This window comes from Atta cephalotes (assembly GCF_000143395.1).
Source record: "Atta cephalotes unplaced genomic scaffold scaffold00060, whole genome shotgun sequence".
NCBI classification, from domain to species: Eukaryota; Metazoa; Arthropoda; class Insecta; order Hymenoptera; family Formicidae; genus Atta; species Atta cephalotes.
Genome location: NW_012130124.1, coordinates 1,195,707 through 1,220,917, shown reverse-complemented (window position 1 = coordinate 1,220,917; position 25,211 = coordinate 1,195,707). Strand labels below are relative to the sequence as shown.

Below are 25,211 nucleotides of genomic sequence, written 5' to 3'. Positions count from 1 at the left end.
GTCTACGACAACATCAAGCGACAGAGATCATGGTCTGGACATGTCTTCAAAAATAGTGACGAAACTTGCATCCGCGGAACGAGATGCATTTGATGGGACTACAAAGTACTGTTCTTTGAGCTCTGCTCCCGCAGGGCCAAACGATAGATTCGAAGGGTGCTGCGCCCAGCTCGACAAATTGCGCTAGACAATGCAGGAAAAGCGGCCAGAATTGTCGAATAGAAAGGGTGTGGTCTTCCATTATAACAACGCCCAATCATTTCTTTCGAAAAAAATTGCAGAGCTTTGGCAAATAATGCAGCACCCACCATATTTGCCGAACCATGCACCGTCCGATTACTACTTGTTTCGCTCGCTGCAAAACAATCTTGATGATCAATGGTTCGACTCAATGGAGGCCGCCCGAAATCACATCGTTAACTTTTTCGCCTACACTCAAGGATTTTACGAGAGCGACGTCAAAGTTCTATCGAAGCGTTGGCAACAAGATCACAGTTCCGCGGATACAAATTAGTTTCGCCACTATTTTGAAAACTTTTATACTAAAAATCCGCAGAACTTTTCCTCTAACCTAAAATAACCTAAAATAATTTGCTATTAGGTGTACAATTTTGCTTCCGCCGTTTTTTTTCCGAAATTCGAGGCTTTATTGTAAAAAACTGGTTATACATTTATGATTCAAAATATTGTCCATCGCTGGCCTACTTTCTCCCATCTTTCGGGTAGCGTACGAATCCCGCGTCGAAAAAACTGGTCATCTTTTGAGGCTATCCACGAATCGATCCAATTTTTTACTTCTTCATAAGACCGGAAGTGCTGGTCAGCCAGGTCGTGTGCCATTGATCGAAACAAGTGATAGTCAGAGGGAGCAACGTCTGGAGAATACGGCGGATGGAGTAGGACTTCCCATTCCAACGTTTCCAAGTATGTCTTGACCACTTTCAAACATGGGGTCGAGCATTGTCATGCTGCAAAATCACTTTATCGTGTCTCTCGTTGTATTGCGGCCGTTTGTCTTTCAATGCTCGGCTCAAACGCATCAATTGCATTCGATACCGATCGCCTGTGATTGTTTCAGTTGGTTTTAACAGTTCATAATACACTACGCCGAGCTGGTCCTACCAAATACAGAGCATGACCTTGGACGTCAAAATCACTGTTCTTGAAGCGTTGAAATCACTCACGACACGTTCTTTCACTAATAACGGCCTCACCATAAGTATTTGAGAGCATTTGAGCCTCAGTCAGATTTCTTCATATTGAAGCAAAAAATTAAAACCTCCCGCAAATGACGAGAATTTGGCTCGTAAACTGACATTTTCAATCGAGAATAACTTTATGATGCAGATACAAATCGACTAATGTTTCTATGGGATTATGTTGACAGATGCCCAAGTTTATTGTATGACGTCTATGATCTATTTATTTCGACCACTACTTACCGCTAAAACTATCTATAGGAAAACGGTGGAAGCAAAGTTGTACACCTAATACAATATTTTTTTCTTCGAGAAGCACATATTCTTGTAAAGACAGTATCATTTGGATTTTATAATAGTATATTTTTCAAGAAGCATGTACTCTTAATAGCTTTATTTATCTTTTTTAACCTTCAATTATATCTCGTTTTAGTCTTGATTCATATGATTCATATGGTCCAAGCCATCCACAGCATTTTTAACTAGCTCTGTAATTAGCTCAAATCTCAATAAAAAATATTTTTTTTAATGAAATGCCAGAATGTATAGAATCGAAATATCAAAATATAAAAAGGTTTTGATAATAATTGAAAAAGTTATGCCAATAAATACTAAAGAACAATTTGTGAAGAGTGCAATAATCAATTTTTTTTTAAAATCATATCTACATAATAAAAAAAGATACAGAAGAGTGCAATAATGAGTTTTTTTTATACAGATAAAAATAAATAATAGAAAGACTGGAAAGAATACGGACAATAGGAGTCAAACGCAGAAGTTGCGCAAATATGAAGTGTGAAACTTCTTTATTCACTACCAAACGCGCTTACATGTTTCGATTCATTTTTGAATTCTTCTCAAAGACAAACTAACATAAATAAATTGTAAATAAAATTATCCTGTCATGATGAGCTCCCCTATCTCGAGAATTTAAATGCCAGAATTAATTGAGGTGGGATGAGAGTTGGTTCGCATGGAAGTCGTGCATTCCTAAGCAGGGGAGAAGGTGGAGTGGAAGTCGCTTCGCGTGGAAGTCGTGCGCCCCTAAAGGGGCGGAGGTGGGATGGGAGTCAATTCGTGTGGAAAATTGTATTTCCTTAATATTTCCTTAATCGATCCGAATTTTAATCGAAAATATTGTCGAAGAAATATTATCAAAAGAACGTTTTTTTCATTTCCCGAAATTGAAATATAGTTTTTATTTCTTACATAAAAAACAACTTATATGTAAAATTTCAGATCAATCGCGAGCGGAGATCATTCGGATCACCCATAAAGGAGGAGGACTCCATAAGGGCCGATTTCGGCAAATCCAATTTCACGAAAATCTATATTTTGAGGTCCATTACATTCAATTCGAGTGATTCGAGCTTAAATGGAACGATGGAGTTATCATATTTATTCGGAAATCAATATTTTAAATTTTAAATGTATTTTTATATTTTATTCCTCTTTCGATTCATCCGTTTCGGACCAAAGAGCTGCATCCATTTCATATTCTGGATAAGCATCATGTGGAATTGAGATATATTTTCCATATATTTGAACAACGGACATTAGAATAATAATAAGTAGAGTCTGGATGTTTGTGCACGATCATGGAACGCGCGCAAATGAGTCGAGTGTTCGAGTACTTGTTGAAATGAGATAGCAATCAGCTAGTGTATGACTTACTCAATAAAAACAAAGTGCATAGCGTTTGTGTCGTGATCGTGCTTCAATGTCCACGGGCCATAATAATAAGATAAAAATAAATACACTGCTCGAAAAATCCACAAAAGAGAAGAGATTCGATAATTCGAGATTTGAGAACTGTAATCTCAAAATGACATTATGGCATGATAAATAAATGGACAATTATATGATTTTTTAAAAAGAAATGTATATTGCAAAATACCAGTGTTTTCGTAGTTTCAAGCGCGCGCGCACACACACTCGCACACACACACACACACACTCATTTGCTAATAGTTTATACATAAAGGATAAATATTGGATACATAAAGGATTTTTTCTGGGAAATTTATTGGCATGTATAGTTTAACTTAAAAGCATCGGCATTAGATGCATAAAGAATTGAGAAAACTCTGCCATTCCAGAATAATTCAAATTATTTTCCAATACGATAATAATATTAATTTCCGAATAAATATGGCAATTCAATCACTCATTTAAGAAATCATTCGAATTGAATGTAATTTGACCTCAAAATATAGATTTTCGTCAATTTGGACAAAATTTGAAGGGGGCCAAAATTGGCCCTTATGGATCAATTTTGATCCTTTTCCTCCTCCTCCTGTTACCCATTTTTGATCTTTCGTGTGGGATTGCTAATCTCTCATCGGGCTTCCCTGGTGGCGCATTTAGAGAATGCTTATCGGTTTGCCGGTGGGAGCTGAGGAAATAAAATACCTGAAGTGGATCAAAACTAGCAACAGATAAAATTAATGCGGAGTGTATTACCCCAGATGGTAGCCCAGACGATAGCCCGGAAAATTCACCTTGGTCTAATACTGAATGTTATAAAAAATAAAGAGACAAAATTGCAACCATTGAGAAAGTCTACCATCGGGAGCAATCATGTTCCCAATCATTCAATGGAAACATATTAAGCATAAAAGATACTGGAATAGAGAAAAGTCATTCAAAAAAAGAGGTTGAGAAATACTCCCTCTATTGGTATTAAATAATTAAAAATAGATGAATATTGGTTAGCTGCACCCATACTAATAATAAACCGATTCAAAAAAAATGATAATGAATCTGAAAACTTGGCAAACTTCCACCTACATTTGTAGATAGAATCTGCAATATACAGTCCCTCACACAATTGCTAAATGATACAGTAGATAAAGATTATGAAATTAAAAATGTTACAGAATGAATAAGTCAAAATACACAATCAAAAGTTACGTAGGCATATACAGCAATACTTAAAAAATTACAATTAAAGAATACAGAATTCGATATCTACAAAGTAAAACAAGAGAGAAGCTATAAAATAGTTCTAAAAAATATACATCACTCTATAAATCTAGAAGATTTAAAACTAGTTATTGAAGAATTGGGCTATACAGTAACGAATATATGGAACATTTAATAAACAATAACCAAAAAACTCCTAACTAATCTTTATTAAATTTAAACCCAACTTAAATAACAAATAATTTATAAAGTTAAATATCTCTTTCAATTGTATCATATTTAAACATCATAATATAAGAAGGAAATTCTCCAATGCGCAAATTATCAGCGATATGGATATACATATTGTCATTGTATAGCAAGATGCATAAATAAAGTTAATGCATTTCACGTGATGGAAACCCATTCGGCAAATTATAGGGTGTAATGTTTATAAAGAGTTACAAAATGCCAAATATCCAAAACGAAGAAAATATAGAAGAAAATACAAAATTATGTAATGGGTACAACAGTTCAAAACACACAAAATAATATCAAAAAAATAATATAAAACAGTAGTAAATAAAAAATCTAAAATAATCTAAGTACATGCGGCTAAACAATGTACACAGAAAATGATGTCACTCTTAGCCAACTTCATTAAAAACAAAATATAAATCAAACAAATAACACAAAGGACATGCTAGTAATGCTTAAAGAGATAGTGAACCAATTAAATTCTATGACAAACTTATTAACAAGTTATGTTGACAAAATGGCACATTCGATGCCTTCAAAAACAGGTCTCTGGAATATCAATGATCTCTCACAACACCTTCATGAATTGAAGGTGTTCAATTTAATGACACATAAGGCCAAATAATATTGACTGCAATTTATTGTCCATTGAAGTATGCGTTAACAGAAAATTTTGTAAATATAAATTAATAGTAGGCGATTAAGAGCAAAATTAGATGCAATTATTAGAGCGTTATAGTTAACAAATATTTCATAGAAGTCTTATATATAATTAGACAAAAATCGGACATTTCGGCTCCGTTCGAGCCATTCTCAGCGATGTCCAAATATTAAAAATTGTTTGCAATGATTAGGTCCAAGAGAGCAGCCGAGAGAGCCTCTTCAACATTTGAGAAGCATCATTGTTAATTAGTTGTTTAGCTAAGTGAGCACTAAAGATTGACGTGAATTAGAATTAATAGTGATAAAAATGTATAGAACTAATCAAAAAACTCATCAGCTGCAAACTATGAACCATATATCAAATATTATAGAAAAATGGATAAAGAAGAATCATTAAGACGACCATTGCACAAAATACGTTGAATGATAGTTACAACATAATAAGTGAGATTGTAAAATAACAAACAGATTGTCCTTACAATCTGTATGAAAGTTTGTAAATAAATACAATCTGTAAATAAAGTCATAAGTTAAAATTGTATATAGATAGTCAACTTTCAAACTTTATTTGTTAATTTTTTTAATGAAGCAGTTAAAACCTATAGGAGGTCACTCAGGGTCATGACCGTGACATTATGTCAAAGTTATTGAAATCGATAAGATCGTTCATTTTCTAAAATTTTACCAAAAATTTTTTTTTGGTACCTGCTAATCATCTCTTAAAAACATTTTCATCTAGCCACGAAGATTGGAATTCCTTAATCTAAATGTTTCTTAATTGCTCTTTTCAGCTCTGACGGCGTGCATTTTTCCTACACTGGCTACACTATTATGTTCACTGCCTCATTGACGCATATGCGTCAAAAATTCGTCCCGTCTAACAACACTGTAGAAACCCTCTGATCAGAGTCTGACCACCTAAAGTAGCCGTCATTTTTCATCGAAATTATGTGAGAGAAAAATCGTGCTCACTCTTCATTTCACTCTATAGTGGCAAGTAACTACAGTGTAAGTTGCGTTCTATAGAGACGCTATATAAGCATTATAATTTTTAATAATGAACATTTTGACATGTTCAAGTGACTAGCTCGTGATTACGATTAAAATTTAAAAACGTAAAAATTTTTAGTAGTGTCTAATAATAAATATTAGTAGCAAGTTCATGGCCATGCATTTAAGTATAATGTAAAAAGTATAATGTAAAAAGTATAATGATTTCGCATCACGTTCGAAGGATATATAGAGGTAAAATAAACACTTATATTAATTCCAAGCTGTCAATTGGGCTTATACTCAGAAGTCCAATCTTTATTGAAAAAATGATAATCTCGGATGCTCGCAACTCGCTGACTCAAAAAAAACACGGAGCGATCTCGCGCTGGGCGTCCATTTGGCGCGAGACACTATCGTATCTTTTGATAACTTTATCCTTGTTAATGAAATAAATCATAAGTTTCCAAATAAATCTTTCTAGGATATGGTAAACCGCTTGAAAAATTGTCCTTTTAACAAATTTAATTTATGTTTTATTCCTCGGTCGAGGAAATGATCGAATATATGGTAGATATTAGATGTACAACTTTGCTTTCGTCGTTTTTTTTCCGAAATTCGAGGCTTTATTGTAAAAAACTGGTTATACATTTATGATTCAAAGTATTGTCCATTGCTGGCCACTACTTTCTCCCATCTTTCGGGTAGCGTACGAATCCCGCGTCGAAAAAACTGGTCATCTTTTGAGGCTATCCACGAATCGATCCAATTTTTTTACTTCTTCATAAGACCGGAAGTGCACGGTCAGCCAGGCCGTGTGCCATTGATCGAAACAAGTGATAGTCAGAGGGAGCAACGTCTGGAGAATACGGCGGATGGGGTACGACTTCCCATTTCAACGTTTCCAAGTATGTCTTCCAAGTATGACCACTTTCGCAACATGGGGTCGAGCATTGTCATGCTGCAAAATCACTTTATCATGTCTCTCGTTGTATTGCGGCCGTTTGTCTTTCAATGCTCGGCTCAAACGCATCAATTGCGTTCGATACCGATCGCCTGTGATTGTTTCAGTTGGTTTTAACAGTTCATAATACACTACGCCGAGCTAGTCCCATCAAATACAGAGCATGACCTTGGACGTCAAAATTCTTGAAGCGTTGAAACCACTCACGACACGTTCTTTCACTAATAGCAGCCTCACCATAAATATTTGAGAGCATTCGATGAGCCTCAGCCGCAGATTTCTTCATATTGAAGCAAAAAATTAAAACCTTCCGCAAATGACGAGAATTTGGCTCGTAAACTGACATTTTCAATCGAAAATAATTTTATAATGCAGACACAAATCGACTGTTTCTATGGGATTATGTTGACAGATGCCTAAGTTTATTGTATGACGTCTATGATCTATTTATTTCGACCACCACTTACCGCTATCTATCGGAAAACGGCGGAAGCAAAGTTGTACACCTAATAGATTAGCCTCTCAGGAATGTCTAAATAAAATGAATGAGCCAATTAATACAGTTTTATTGATAATTTCTCCATTGTTAGTTTCTTTTCGAGCTTCCAGTTGGAGGAATTGAATATGATAATTAAATCCTTAAAAATAAAAAGATCTGCGGATTCAGATTTACTTAATAAATACTTAATTTCTATTCTTCCTCCAATAGCGGTGGAGATTCTTTTAATCTCATTCAATCAGATGATGAACTGTGGAATGTTCTCAGATCAATGGAAAGAATTTGATACTATCCTAATTGTTAAACCAAAAAAGGTCTGCGATCTATCTCCTTGGTATTATGCATGTCAAAATTAATGAAGAGATTAATAATTTCTTGATAAATTTGAGCGCTTTGTTGAGCTAGAAGACTTACTCTCTGATTCTTAATTTAGTTTTCACAAAGATCGTTCTTGAAGAGTCATCTTTTGAGGGCACTATTCCTGAATATAAAGGGAGCATATAATGTCAATATAAACAAAAAATATATGAACATATATGTATAATAAGTCAAATAAAAAGAGAATCCCTAAAGTTTATAAAATATATTTCAAATATTTCTTATCTCCGAGAGCGATTAAGTTTTACCACGCTAATTCTTTCCGAGATGAAAGCGTCATTTATAGGGGACCAGAGATCGGTTGTAAGTCCTTTTTATTTTGTTTAATATTTATATTAGTGATATCTTTTATACGACTGCTTCTCTATTCAGTTCGCGGATGATTGTTATTTTCTTAAGAAGCTTGGATTCTAACACCATTATGGAAAACTTAATCATAACATTTGAAAATGTTTATATTTGGCTAATCATTAGCTTTTCGTAGAAGTTAACAAAACCCAATTTATTATTTTTCATCGTATTATAATAGAAAATATGTATCTCCAGAATACATATACAAGAATAGAATATCCTTTAACAGCACAATTAACACTCAAATTCCACTGATGTGAATTCGCAAAAAGTTCAAACTGATCTCTCGGTCATCTCTCGGCGAGTTAATGTGTCGCTCTTTCTCCACTATGCAAACTTGTTCAATTCTTGTTGTGTATAATGCAAGCGTTCCCATGATCTTATGATCATAACTTCTTAATAAAAGCAGCGACTACGAAACTTAGAGCGAATTTGCATCTGTGTGGCATTAATGAATACAGAATCGTGCTTATAACATTTTAAAAGATTATAATCCTCGGCAAAGTTTTTATCAAATCTTAATTAAAAGTAAGTATTTTTATATATGTTTTTATTATAAATTATTAAATTTTATGAAAAATATATAAATTTTATTATTTTTCATGCAGAACTTTTTCTCTATCGTCCCTTGTATTTATATTTATAAGTAAATAATTTAAGTCTATAAATAATTTTAAAAAGTACTTCAATAAATTCATCAGAATAATAATAAAAGCAAATTTTTGAACTTAAATAATTAATTTTTCAGCCACCTAGCAGAACAAAGTAGATAATGTGCGAAATTTGAAGGCAATACTGCAGTTCCTCGAACAGGATGATGTACGTAAAATTTTGAAAATTGACATACCAGTTCGAGAATTGTGAACTCCTTTAAAAGAGAATACACGAGACGATATAATATTTGCAAGTCAGATGCCAATGGGGATACGCGATTAAGGTGTCCAAATTGTTTGAAGTGCATTTGTGATGAACATCGTTCTGGTTTATGCATATAGTGTGCAATAATAATAGATTAAATCGTCTTTACTTGCCACTATCTTACTTTTAACTTTTAATTTCGCATTAAAAATATTTTAAAGACAATATTTTTCTTCACACATATATCTATTATCTTTCATTTATTTTCCTTCTAAAAAAGGTCAAACTTCAAGCTGATAGAAAAAATATTTCTTTTTATTTAATTTAATTTCTAATTTTCCCTTACATATATATTTTGTTAATAGTAAAAACTGATATAAATAATTGTATTCATGTAAAAACAAATATGATTAAATAAATAAAAAGTCATATTTTCAAAAATGTTTAAAAGAATTTTATTTTTCATCATCAAGATAAATCTTTCGTACAATTTGAATTTCACCATTGAATTTCCTACAAAATTTTCCATAGAAAACACATATTTTAATTTATTTTTGCTCTATATTTTCATAACAAAATTAATGTTTAAAGACGCAATAGTCAAATTCGCATCAGTGATTACAGATGCACGATCGGGGTGTGGAATTTGGGGGTGAAATATTTAGGACTTGTCCTAATATTTACACTGATCTAAGATGAAGGACATTTTTTATCTAAGAAATCGATTGGCTAAATATGTAAACATAGCATTCACAATTTTGAAGATAAGAAAAAATGTTTAAGATAAAAGTGGAACGGTTTCAAAGGAGACATTTTGGTCATTTTCTTCTAGATGGAAACGTCAAAAAGATATGAAGGTCTTCATTTTTAAAATAGAATTATATGATTTTTTTATATACATTTCACAATACGATTCCTCTCATTATTCTGCATGTGAAAGTATTAAGATATGACTATCAAGAAATTAATAGTTTACGAGTTATGTAACATTTTATGTCAATATATCTTACAATAAAGTATAAAATATCTTATAAACTGGTTTTTTAATATCAATACTTTTATATGCAGAATTAGAGGAAACAGATTAATTAAAAAAAAATCATACACTCCAAAAAAGTGGATGTGACCTTGAAATCTTCGAAGAGCCTCCACACATAGAAAAAATTATTGTATTTCTCTTGATGTTATACAACTTCAATAAATATATTATTTCATATCTCTAAAAATAATAGAGATATTCAAGGTGAACAGAGTATACAGGGTAGGGTAATAACTTTGTCCACCTTGAATATCTCCACTATTTTTAGAGATATGAAAATAAGTGTAAATTAATAATAAAATGTGTGTGTGTGTGTGTATGTGTGTGAGACTCAATACGAATAAAATCAACAATAAATAAGAAAATAAATTAGAAGGGCTACGAGTCAGATAAATCGTTTTATATTTAACAAGTAAAAAATAATCATTGCAAACATAAACATTATAAACATTACAAATAAACCAGATGTTCTGATGCCGCTAATCGGGTCATTATCAATGTTCATGAAAAGTCGTTATATAAATTAATCATCTGGTAAAAAAACTTATAAAAACATAATTGGATGCTAAAATTATGAAATGTGAATGAATGAAATTATGAATATGTATAAATAATTTACTGTCTTATATCTATGCTAGTTCCATTAGTTAGAGTATATATCCGTGATGATGATGTCAATTGCTGAATAAAATGTTTAAGTTGGTAGTTGTTTTGTGTACAACAATATTTGTAATAATAATAAGCCATCGTTTTGTTAATACTCTAAATTGTAAAATATAATTATTTGTAAATTGAAAGACGATAACTTTAAAATAATGTGTGCCATTAAGTTAAATTATAATTTAATCGTTATTAAGATGTGTGTGTGTGTGTGTGTGTGTGTGTGTGTGTGTGTGTGTGTGTGTGTGTGTGTGTGTGTGAATGATACCATGTAGATTAATAATCGTTAAATTAAATATTGTATATTAATATTATATGTTAAATTATAATTTAGTCGTTACTAGAGCAGGATAGAGTTCCAAAAAGGATTTTCTTGTCGATTGACATACTACTGTATTTTGATGCCCTGATTACGAATATGATAATGAAAATTGCCGATAAGGTCATTTTTAAAATCAAATATTTGTCAAAAAACAATTTTTTTCACATTTTTCGTGCATTTCGCGTGAAAAGTCGTGCGCTTCTAAGCAGGAAGGATGGGATGGGAGTCGCTTTGCGTGGAAATCCTGCGCCCCTAAACAGGGGGGGAAGTGGGGTAGAAGTCGCTTCGCATGAAAATCGAGCGCCCCTAAGGAAAGGAGGTGGGAGTTACTTCGCATGAAAAGCCGTAAAGAAATTGTACGTCTTATCCAACTTTCAGCACGTACTGACAAGCATGTTGAATAATGACGCTTAGCCAGATTGCGCGGCAAATGACCATCAAAATGATCTTGTCGGTAATTTTTCATGATCATATTTGTAATCAGCACAAAATACAGCAATACCAAAATACAATAGTATATCAATCTACAATAAAATCGAAGGGTTCATCCTTTCAGAACTTCATCCTTAGAACGTATATGTCAATACAAATACCTAAAGTGACATATAAATTTAAAATTTTGTCCAATGTGAGTCAAACGATAAAATGCAATACAATTTTGTCGATAGAAATAAAAGTAAGCAATAATGCGATAGAACTCGTTCTTTGTTAATCTGTGTTTCGAGACATTATAAATTAAAATAATTCAGAAAAACAGATAGAACAAATTTTTTTGAAGAAGTAGGAATCGAAATTAGATAGGAGAATGGAAATAGGAATAAGAGGAAGAGGTAAAGAAGGAAAGGGAACTATGAAAGAGAGAGGGACTGTATAATTTAGAGATATGTTTCGGGCAAAGATTCCTTATTAATTTGCTTATTTCTGTCTTTTTATGTGAACCATCTTTGATATTAGTTTCTAATTGTAAGAGGGTAAGAGGGTTAAAAATTTTTACATTCCACTTCATCATTCCATTTAAAATTATGGATTCGTACGATGATCAGTAATGACAGATGGAGAACCTGTTTTTTTCCATTCGATTACGAAATTGTACTGTGTTTTATCATTTGACTCTCATTGGACAAAATTTGTTGTACAAAGTTATAGGTATTTATATTGATATACACATATTCTAATAGCGATTAAATTATAATTTAATATATTAATATATACTATGTAATTTAACAGTTACTAATCTACATAGTATTATTCATATATATCTTAATAGTGACTAAAAATTATAATTATAATTAAATTATAATTAAAAAATTATAATTTAATTTACAATAGCAAACATTATTTTAAATTTATTGACTTTCAATTTACAAATTATTATATTTCACAAATTAGAGTATGTTAAGATATTGATGGGAATAGAAAATAAAAGTATTAAGTAGTTGCAGAAAAAACATAAAAATTTGTTCAATCGACAATTATAAATCCAGGATAGGAACGAATAAATAAATCTACAGCGTCGATAACGTCTACCAATGCGCATCTCTAGACCTATGTACTACAACAGAATATTAACAAAACGATGGCTTATTATAAATGCTGTTGTGTATAGGACAACTATCAAGGATTTAAATATTTTACTCAGTAATTGATACCATCACGAATGTACCACTCTTAATATAATTAGCATAATGATGAACATAGATGAGCATAGATATGAGATAGTAAATTAATTTATACATATTTATAATTTTAGAATCCAATTATTATATTATGTTTTTATAAGTTTTTTACCAAATCATTAATTTATAACGAGTTTTTCGTGTACAATAACCCAGCGTTGAAATGTCTGGTTTATAATGTTTATGTTTGCAATGATTATTTCTACTTGTTAAATATAAGACGATTTATCTGGCTAGTAGCTCTTCTGATTTATCATTGTTGAAAATAATGTAATTACAAAAAATGTACGTTATATCAAGAAAATTATAATATACAATACTCTTCATAAGTTTGGGAACATTCTACGTTTTTCAGGTTAAATAATTATTTAATTGAAGACGAAATAAAAGTACATACATATGTACTTTTATTTAGAATGTATGTATCTAACATATGTATATATGTATATATGCAATAGTATTTCATCTTTTTTCAATTAAAGATTTAATAACATATTATTAAAATGGAATTTTAATTAAAATGTGATTCATAAGAAATTTGATTCTTATGGGACCATTTTACAATTTTTACGGAGTATGAAATCAACTTGCGACTCAAATTAGTTTATAGAAACTTTTATAGAAATCGTTAAATTACAATTAAATGACAATATATATATATATATAAACAATAGACCGAAATTTAATCTTGAGCATTTCGCTATGAAATGATTACTGTGATTTGCTATGATTGTGTGTATAAGCTTATAGATGTTCTAGATAAATATTTATCGTCATTTAGACGTCTTACGAAATATTTAAACCAAAAACATGTATAGATTGCTGTCATGTAATGGCTTTCCTGTAAAACGTAGGGTATTCTCAAACTTATGGAGGGTATTGTATGTTGATAATAATTTTTCTAGGTAAAAGCGCTTTGGAGTTTTCAATTTCCATTTTTTAAATAGCATACTTTTTTAATCTTTCAAGAAGAATACCATAATGTGTTCTCTCCGATTTGATTGAATTTTATATGTATAATAATTCAGCCCTACGATTAATTTGTGGTAAAATTATAGAATGCGGTTCTCAAGCATTTCCGAGAAAAACGCATTTAAAGATTGACGTGTTGGTAATGTGCCGAGCGGTAATGAACGAATTGGCAAGAAGCGTGATACGTAAGACATCCAGACTACAATGCTGCGTATCGCGTAATCGCTGATTCAATTTTTCACTTTTATTTTTTTAGAGATCATTGAAATTGTCTACAAACTCCTACACACTAAATTTAAAAAGTGTATATTTAAAAAAAATGGTGACCTTGAAATTTTCGAAACGCCTCCACCGTAAAAAAATTATTACTAGCATATATTATGGTCTTCTTGATACCATACAATTTGTGTAATTACAATATTTTCGAATCTCTAAAAATAGTGGAGACATTCAAAATAGATATTCAAAATTATTGTCCCAACCTGCATATATCTATATATGTATATACATATGTATCGAGTGTTTCGAGATCACTAGTACTACTCTTTTATCTTCGCAGAATAAGATCCAATCATAAAAGTATTCAAACAAAAGTTGAGTTGGTACTCTCCCAAAAATCGCAATTTTTTTCAATAATGAGCAAAAATAGTTATAAAAAGATATGTATGCAATGATTTAAGAGGGAATTGTGGTTTTATAAGTAAAAATTTATTTAAAAAATGAATAAGATAGTTTAATTTTTTACTTAAATATCATGTAAAATCTTTTAGCATCTATGCTTCAATTGTTTCATTGTTCAATTTATAAATATAAAGATCCTTCTCGCGACCTTACGCAAATGAGATCCACCTCATCTCTCCTCTGCTAAAGAGCGTACGACTTTTCATTCAAGTACAACTTGCTTCCCGTGGAAAGTCTTGCGCCCTTAGGTAGGGAGAAAGGAAGGATAGATCTTGCTTTGCATAGGAAATCAAATGCCTTTTAATAGAGAGAAATAGGGGGAGGAATAAAGTGTCCATGCATTTTTTTTCATTTTTGCGAATGTTTTATTCTGGTCTCACGCTAATATCAGAGAGAAACCTGAAAGAGCACATAAGGGTTTTTTTTCTGTAACTTCAAAATGCTCTCGCGTACTACTTCTGAAGAAGTAGATGTAAATTACACAATAATATCCATTTTTTTGCAAGGCTCCTAATGGAAATAAATTGTTGAAATTGTTGAAATCTCTTTGATTTGGTAGATTTATTTATTTATTTTTTATTTATTTTTTTTAGTTATTTTAGCGATTTATTTCCAATGTGAATATTTTGCATGATGAGTATGAAGACGTTGTTCACAATTCAAACGCTCGACTAATAATTATTAATCATTATTAATCGAGCGTTCGTATTGTGAATAACGTCTTCATATTTATCATCTAAGATATTTACATTGAAAGAAATCTTTTTTTTAATTCAATATTGATTAAGTGATAATTCAGTGCTCTTCCGATACGTCGAATCTGCCAATTTGATGTACATCTCCGAATAACATTGGACACAGTCTTCGTAATGTGATCTTGCGGCTAACTATTGTTCTTTTATTACTATCTTACTGAAGAGGATCGAAGCGAGGATCGAAACGGTTATCACTTTTGATTAATAAAGATCATATCATACCAATATCCTTTTAATCTTAATTCATAAATTCAATATTGTTTGTGCACATAATGCATTGAGTATTGCACTATCGTTTGATCTATACATCTATACGAATTATAAAACTTTTTTTAAGGAAACATCTATTTTAGGTGACAGCTCTACGAGTTGAAAAAATATGATTAACTTTTTTTCTAATTTCAATATAAAGTTTATTACAGCACTCTCAAATTTTGCGTCTATTTTAAATCCTGTACAAGGATTTTTGATTCCGTTGAGTAAATTCGGAGATTCATATTAATCTGTAAAATCCCGACAATTTGACCACTCCAGCATCCTCTTAAAGATTCAACTTCGACTGGCATAGATTTCTAGTTTATCAATTGTGTTCTCACATATAGATACAATCTAAAATAAGATTCTAATAGTTATTCTACAATGTGCTTTTTGTTTTCTGTTTTTTGCTTTTTGTTACTTTTTACATCTTGTCGTTTTGCTTCTTATCTGGTTTTTTGTTTTATATCGTGATAAAAGTTAATGAATTTTAGAAGAACAAGAAACACATAGTAAGAAATACAATTGTCGATAAAATGCAAAGGAGCAGAAAGCAAAAAACAGGAAACAAAGAGCACATTGTAGAATAGGTTTTATTGAATACGAAAAAAATGCCATTTAAAGCCATTTTTGGAACCGCTTATAGCGGACTTTGAATCTATTTTCTAACGAATATCAAATTTTTTGAGCAAATGACACTCATCTTATTTTATTTAATAGGAGATAGGATATTATAACTTTTAACCGTTATTTTTTTTAAACTAATTGGACATCTGGGTAACTTCCCTTGTAAGTGATCACTGTGCTTTCAATAGAGTTTAGTTAGAATCGTTTAATTTGATATCATATTTATTATTATTAAGTGTACCTCTATTGATTTACGAGATAAAAAAGAATGGCTACTTACAAGGAGACATCTTGTATAGGTACATGTATAAACATGCATACGCGCGTACGCACGCCATGTCCGATAAAACCATAACAACATGTTTAAGGGTAGATTCTTGAAATCATTTTAAGACAAAAATCCAAATATTAAAATATCGAGATAATTTTTGAATTGTACGCATTTAAAGTTATCAAATTATATCATTTAAAATTAAATTTCATGCATTCAGATATGATACAATGCAAAGTGCCAACCACATCTGAACTTTAGGCGATATAATTCGCTAAATGCTTATAGTTTCAAAACTATTATAGTATTATACTTCGACATTTTGATATAAAGGTCTTCATCTCAAGATAATCTCAGGAATCTAATCTAAGTAGCGATCTATAATATATTCGCTGCAACAGCAAAAATGTGACTATACGCAGGAAAAAGATTAGTCAACGCAGCTAAAATAGCTGTGGCAGTTAAAATGTCTTTATCATAGGAACAATTAATGTTGTTGTTATCAAAGCTGCTCAATTTATCATCTGCTAAAATTTAAATGCTGCAGCGAAAAATATTCGCTATTAGAGTAAAATGATGTTTAGCTAAATATATTAAGCTAATTTCTTTTTGCAACAGAAACTAATATTTGCAAGATTGAGAATTTAAGCTGACATTATGCTATCACTTTTAATTCTAGTTATCAAATTTCAATTCTAGTTATCATTCTAGTTATCAAATTTGACATTTTTTACAGGAGTACTTTTGTATCAACTATTGCATTTAAAAATATATTGATACACGAAAAAAATGTTGTATTAACAGCATTTGTCAATATTAATCTATTCAACATTCAATAACAGTATTAATGAAATAAACATTTTTTTAAAATAAAAAAAATGATAACATATTTGTTGCATTAATTGTAAATTAACAAGATTATTTTCAATTAGATGTTATTAATTTATTTTTTTTCTCTGTAGTATTGAAAGTCTATAATTCATATATTATATCACGTATATATTACACATTTCAATGCCACATTTCTAAATACTGCCAATAATTATCAGATCTACTTGTAAGATAATGCAGGCTTATTTAATGAGACAAAGATAGGAGAGAAATCCAATCTCCATTCATTCGTTTCGTCTCGTTAAATCAAACATGTGTCAAATCTGGATAAAAAAATAAAAAATTATAATAAAATGTATTATCAATTTATGTATTGTAATATAAGAAGACATACATAAAAAAGGCTTATTATGTCCTATAATTAATATGTTCTATTAGTTTATATTAAAGGATCCATAATAAATACATGAAATAAACTTTTGATACAGACCCAATAAGCCAAAGTTATATGTAAAGTATCTGTTAATTGTAATTTCAAACAAAGAAAGGACTCTTAAAATTAAAAATTGTTAGAAAAATAGAGCAAATGAGAATACGATGCAGTATTTGGTGCGCAAAGTTCACAAATAAATCATATAATTAATAAATTAAAACAAAAATATATTTAGCTTGCTTAAAAAATTGAACATTTCAATCACATTTGGGATCATCCTCAGCGATGTACAAAGAATTAGAATAGAGAATGCCGATTGACTTGGCTTTGGAGAATATTTGTAATAGATAGATAGCTGAGTATTTCTAGTGGCTGTAACATCCTCAGAAATGAATTGATAATTGCTTTTCAATTAGTTTTAAATTCAATTTTTTCTTATTTGGAGATAATATATATAAACAAACTTTTGGTTTGTTTATGTAATGGGTTCTGCTTTAACTCCAGTGATTGCAGATTTAGTTATGTAAAGTTTGGAAAGTAGAGCTCCACATATTTTGAGATTCTCTATCTCGTTTTATGTAAGATACATAGATAACCATAAGATAAGATTGCCACGCTGGTACCTTCGAACATGACTTGTTAATAATTCTTAATATTTTCAACTCGTTTCAATTGAGACTTCAATTTATTATTGAAATTGATGATAACTTTTTGCATTTTCCAAATGTTAATATTTCCAATAACAATAATGTCTTAAGATTTGATTGGTTCCATAATTCAAATCCACCTTCTCAGATAAATATTTTAATTATTTATCTGCACTTCCAATCTTGCAAAAGAAGGATATTAAATGTTGTATGTCAGATTACTGATAAGAAGATTGCGATGCAACTTATGTTGGTCAGACTGGTAGGAAATTATAAATCAGAATTTCTGAATACAAAAATCATTAATAGAAATACTATCTGTCAATCAGTTATCATTGATCATAGATTGCATTGTAATTACGAATTCGATTGGCAGAATGTTAGGATCTTAAACATTGAAAGATTTTTAAGCAAACCTTTGACGTCAGAGAAATGATTTTTATAAAATTACAAAATAACCTAAATTTACAGTCTGACATGGATTGTTTAAATCATATACTGGCATTCTTAGCGAGTTATAAAATTGTATTTATACGATCTTTAATTACTTACAATTGTAATTTACATCTATTAATTTTAAATATTCTTTTTTTATTTATATTATTTTATCTTGATGTTCTTAATTTATAATGATTCTGATTTTAACTGTTAACATCTTTCTAACACCTAGTCTTTGTTCTTAATTTTTAATATTATCTGATTTGTGTAATTATTTCGTTCGTTTTATGTGTTCCTTGCACTCTTGCCTGCAGGTGAGTTTTTGCTTCATTTGTTTTAAAAAATTTTTCTTTTTGTTCCAACCTGATGCTTCTTAGGTTTCTTTGAAATCATCATCGGCTTGTGAACCTCATTGAGTGATTTTGAATTTTTTATTTGAACTGGGACTCGCCTGTTATGCAAAACTGTAAGAAATCTCCATTCTAATTCTTTGTATATCGCTAAGGATGGCTCCAAATGTGTTGAAACATTCGACTTTGTAAGCAAACTAAATATATTCTTGTTTTAATTGAATGATTTGTTTATCAATTTTGCACACCAAATACCCCGCCATACTCTCATTTGCCTTATTTTTCTAACATTGTAATTTCGTACAATATTACAATTGATTGTACTAGAGAATAAATAGCGGCTAAGATAATGAAGAATAACTGCCACTCGTAGCAATTCTATTAAGTATCCTTTTAATTTTAACTCATAAAGTTGAATGTCGACAGCAAATGTATTTTATCTTTAATAGCCAATTTTTAACAATAACAGTAAAGTTGAACCAGCAACTGACATTTAGCTGATATTATTAAATTGGTGTAAAAATAATGTCGGTTTTTATTGTTTTAAATTTTATCGCTTTACTGTACATTCAACTATGTTCATGTTGAACCATTTTTACATACATACTCACAAGCGCAGATTCCGCTGTGTTCATTGTGCTTATAATTTGTTTTTTCATCATTCTTTCTTCATCATTTGTTTTCTGTATTACTTTGTGTTAAATTACTATCATTATTGTTAAAAATGGAAAAGAAGCAATTTCGAGCAATTTTTTTATACGAGTTCAAACTAGGCTTTAAAGCAGAAAGTCAAAAAATGAATGAAGCATTTGGCCTGGAAACTACAAACGAATGGATAATACAATGATTTTAAAAATTTCGTAACAGAGATGAGAGCCTTGAAGATGAAAAGGGACGCGGACGGCTTGTAATCATTGACAACAGTTAAAAACAATTATTAAATCGACTTCATTAAAAACCACTCGAGAGGACTACCCAGGAACTGAACGTTGATCACTCTACAGTTGTTTGTCATTTAAAACAAATCGAAAAAGTAAAAAAGCTCGATAAATGAATTTCTCATGAATTGAACGAAAATCAAAGAAATCGTTATGCTCTTCAGAAATCTGTTCTGCTCTTATTTTGCGTAATAAAAATTACTCATTTCTTAAGCGCATTATAACATGTGATGAAAAATGGATTCTTTATGACAACAGGCGACGATTTGCTCAATAGTTGGATTATAATGAAATATCAAAACACTTCTCTAAGCCAAAATTGCATCAGAAGAAGATAATGGTGACCATTTGGTAATATTCAACAAAAATCATTCATTATAATTTTCTAAAAGCAGGCGAAACTATCAGAGAAGTACTGCGATTGACAAAATGCATCAGCGATTATAACATCAACATCTAGCACTAGTCAATCAGAAGGGATCGATTTTGTTGCACAACATTTATCCACACCACAATATAACTACATACAATAGCGACAATACGAGCAAACGAAGGGTTCAGTTTTGTTCTGTGCATGCATTGGCTGTAAAAAAGAGTATGGCTACTGTCATAGCATTAAAATTGTGACAATGATTGAGACACAATAAACTACAATTGAGAGCTGAATGAATATTGTGTATAATTACACATATTAAGATGAATAAAATAGATGGAATCTCTTGTATTTTTGGGTATCGAATTGATTCTTATCCACTCTATTCTCCGGATTTAGAATAAAACAAGAAATTATTGAAGCCTAATTCTGTAATTTTGCATGGAAATCTTTCTCGTTTCTTTTTTCATTTTTATATGGGGCAATTACTAAATTTCTCATTCGCTTTAAACAATTACGTAAATAATGCATTAATTCTGGTTGAAATTTGACCTGGAAGGATTTGAAGAGTAATACTTTCCAAGTTTCATATCAAATGAATTGTGATACCATCTCATAAAGATTTACCAGACTTATCGAACCATCCTCGTATTACAATGATTAAATAAATACAATTTTTCATTGTTTTATCGTTTTCTCTATCCTTATCCTATATTCTAGTACAAATTTGGATATATGTTGTACAAAACTAGAGCATAAAATGTCTTAAAGATTTATGTTATGGCGTCTTAAAGAGATCTTAAAAATGTTTTATGTTCCAATTTTAAACATTGTGCTATCTGAAATTGTCAAAATCAAATTGTAAATTGTTGACTTATAAATATCATGTTTCACATATTGTTTTATGATTTTATTTGGTTATTCCGGAAATATATTAGAAACAAAATAGACCTATATTAATATATACAGTAGTATATTTAAAATATATAGAATTTATCCGAATTTAAAAAACTTTACTTTATATGCAAAATATTACATCTTTCGATGCCATTCAAATTCAGCGATCCGTAAAACCTTCAACATAGCTAACAGTCACGTGACCACTGACATCACAGAAGTCAACAACTACTGTATGTAGTTATATTGTGTCTACACGTTGCACAATCGACTCTGTAAAAACTGAACTTGGCTACGAAATTTTGCCTCACTTAGCATACTCATTGACCTCTCACCAACTGCCTTCTATCTTTAAACATCTCGATCACTTTTTACAGGAAAAAATCTTCAATCAAACTGTTGCTGAAAACATCTTCAGAGAAATTCAGAGAATCAATTCTAGAGCCCCAGAATTCTATGCTAATGGAATAAAGAAACTTCTATCTCGTTGGCAAAAATGTGTAGATCCTAATGGTTCTTATTTCGATTAATAAAAGCTTGTTATGAATTTAGATATTTACATTTGAAGTTAAAAGTTAAAAATCGTTATTTTTGTAATAGCCTAATATTAAGTTCTTTTTTTGCGTGTAATATAATATTCTGCTAGTCTTAATTACAATTTGTTATTTAGCAATCACAGCTATTTTAGCTGTATTATATGCAAAAAAAAGGATTTAGTAATATTAGTTAAATATCAATTGCTGGTTCAAACTCTGTTGTTATTGATAAAAGTTAGCTTTTTATTGAAGATAAAATATATTTGCTGCCGATATCCAACTTTATTTTAAAATCAAAAGCGTACTTAAGTAAGCACCTATTTGTCACTATCTTAGCCGCGTAACCAAACATTCCATTCGCAATTGTTTCTGGAATGTTGCCGGTTGCCATTTTATTCTAATAAAAAATATTTTTCACTGCAGCGCTTAAGTTTTAACAGTTAATAAATTGAACTTTGGCAGTAATGACAGCATTAACTGTCCCTATTATAAGGACATGTTTTAACAGTCATAGCTCTATTTTAGCTGCGTTAACTAATCTTTTCTCTGTGTATAATAGTTATGCAATCAGTACGCCAGCTAATAGAAAAGTCAAAATGCAGCTACAGCTATTTTGATAGCTATATAGTTGTTGTGACAGTTAATAAAGAAGTCAAAATATAATCATAACATTTTTAACTGTATTGGTAACTGTACAGTCGCTAATAGCTAATAAAAAAGTCAAAATGCAGTCACGCCTATTTTTGGTTGTACACATATGATAATTTTATCGTCAAAATAGCTATTAACTGTAATTTAATTGTAATTTATGTGTCATAGCAAAGAGTAACATAAATTATTAGTTTTAGGTTAAATTTAGCATGTATCAGCGATGATTAAAAGGACTCATTCATTTAAGAGGCTTTAAAATTATTACTTAAAGATCTATGTATCGTTTTATCTAATCAGTGTACTTATGAATTTGCGTACGCGTTAGTATAATTATATGTACATTATAAATTGTAATAAGTTATCTTTAATTAATCAATAATTAATCTTTAAATTTGATCTAATTAGTAAGATCTAATTAGTAGATTTAAGTAAGATTTTAAGTAAGACAAAGATACCGGATTGTTACAAGTTCATTTCTATTTGTAAAAAAATATTCTTTCATTGTATTTTAAATATTTCTACATAATTTCAAGTTAAAAATTAAACTTTCATTAAATATTAATTTATACATGAAGATTCTGTTTATTAGTTTTTATTTTATTCAGATTATCACTGCTGTAACATATCGGCTGCTATGACAATCTCTTTACAGCAAAATAATCGTGCAATTGAATAACTGCAATATAATTTTCAAAGTTTAAAAATATTGTCCCATTTTTGTTACTACAATTTTATTAAAACGTTATAATAATTTTGTGGCGATAGTTATGCTAGACAAAAATGCTGCAGTGTAAGCTGCGACAACGTTATCGCAGACATTTTGAAGCTGCGTGATGGCTATAACAACTTTTCCGCAGCAAAATAATTGCACAGCCAAACGGCTGCGACATCGTCTTCAAAACCCAAAATTGTTGTCTCATTTTTGCTGCTACAATTTTGTCACAATGTCATAATGACGTTGTGGTAGTAATTGTCATAGACCCAAATGCTGCGATTTAAGCTGGGACAATGTCATCGCACGTTTTAAAGCTTCATATGTTGAGAACCTTAAACATTGTTATGGTTTTTACCGGACATCATATATATGTTTATATATGTGCGTATATATATATATATATATATATATGTATAGTTTATTAACCTGCATATATTGCTGTTGAGAAATTTGCTGCTGCATGTGCTGCTGTTGCTGTTGTGTCATATGAGGTGGTGCCATTACACTGCCCATTAAGTTCTATAAAAATGGGAATACATGTATTCTTTGTTCAAATTTACATTTTTTTTTCTATATGATTCGTATTATTCTTACATGAATTATTAATCTCATAAAAATAAAATATCTTCATATATTAATTCTTATACATTAGAGAAATAAAGAAAAATTTAGAGAACTTTTTGCATAGAATGTTTTACTTATTATATATTATTATATGATAAGCCAAATGATAGTCTTATTTCATTTATAGATGAATAATATATTAATCATTTATTAAATTTATTAATTAATATATTAATTTTTGTCTATGTACTAATACTTATGTCATGAGAACAAGTATACAGCTACGTCATAATTTCGAAAAAATTAGATTTGTCTTCTATAACATGTATTTGAATCTTTTTTTAAGTTCTACCATATATTTGCAATAAGATCGTACTTGTTGAGGATTTCCTTGCATTGCTAAATGATGGGATGATTTTTTATTAACAGCTATTTGTTGCTGCTGTTGCTGATGTTGAGGCGACGAAGGTTGATGTTGAGGACTATAAACTTGATATGTAACATTTCCTGGCGCAGTATTGTTGGCATAGCTTGTGTATCCACTGTATTGCATTTGTTGCGGCTGTGGTGTTTGCTGTTTTTGTTCATTTTCACCTGCACCTTTGCTTACCAAAGATGCTCTGTACGCCGCGAGAGCTTTCAAATATTCCTTCTTAGCTGCTTCGGTTTTCTTTTTGTAATACTATGAAATGAAAGTTTATATTTTAATTTACAACAATGGGATATTAATATTACAATATGTCTATAATTATACTAATATGTCGCAATTTAAAAAATAATACTCAATTAATTATTAAGTAAATAAAAGAGATATATAGGGTAATTAAGATTTTAGATACTTACATTTTTATGTTCAATGTCTAATGCATCCCACATTGACGCAACAATTTTAGATACTTCACCGAAGCTGGCGTTTGGATGTTTTCCCTTAATTACTGCCTGAGTATCTCTAAAGAAAAGAGCATACGCTGACACTGGTCTGAAAATCAATCATCAGCGTTAGATTATAATTTTAAATAAATAATAATGTTCAGAGATTAAATTATGTTTAAATTATGTTTAAAGGATTATGTCCAAAGTTTTTTTTAGAAATCTATTATTTTTAAAAAAAGATAAAAAAACGCTAATGCGTGCTTTTCGTGAAGAATCATTTGGGCCGATTTGCCAATTACTTAAAATAACTCAAGAAAATATTTCAAATATTAAAAAAAAAAGACAGTTTTGTATCATAATAAACACCTAAATTCGACAGTATTCTGATAGATTTTAATGTTTGTAATGCATTCCGCCATTACTTATTCTTTTTTTAATGAATCCTTGTAATTTCACTATTTTAATAAAAACTTTGATATATTGTATGTTTTATTTTTATGAGAGAATAATATTCTTCCTTTCTCTCTTCTCTCTTTTCCTCTTTTTCTATTCATTTTGTTTCAATTTGGTAATAAATCACTCACAATATCTTAAGGAAATATCTTAAGGATATTTAGTATTTTTAAAATATTAGGAATTTAAT

The 25,211-nt window shown here is 30.2% G+C and overlaps 1 protein-coding gene across 1 annotated transcript in view; it reads right to left on the bottom strand.

Moving 5' to 3' along the window:
* The window catches only part of LOC105623602 (TOX high mobility group box family member 3-like), a 227,896-nt gene that overhangs the window by 5,068 nt on the left and 197,617 nt on the right, over positions 1 to 25,211 (bottom strand). The window contains 3 exon segments of the mRNA XM_012204989.1: positions 23,558 to 23,650; positions 24,072 to 24,377; positions 24,539 to 24,674. Coding sequence (XP_012060379.1) covers positions 23,558 to 23,650; positions 24,072 to 24,377; positions 24,539 to 24,674 — 535 coding nt within the window.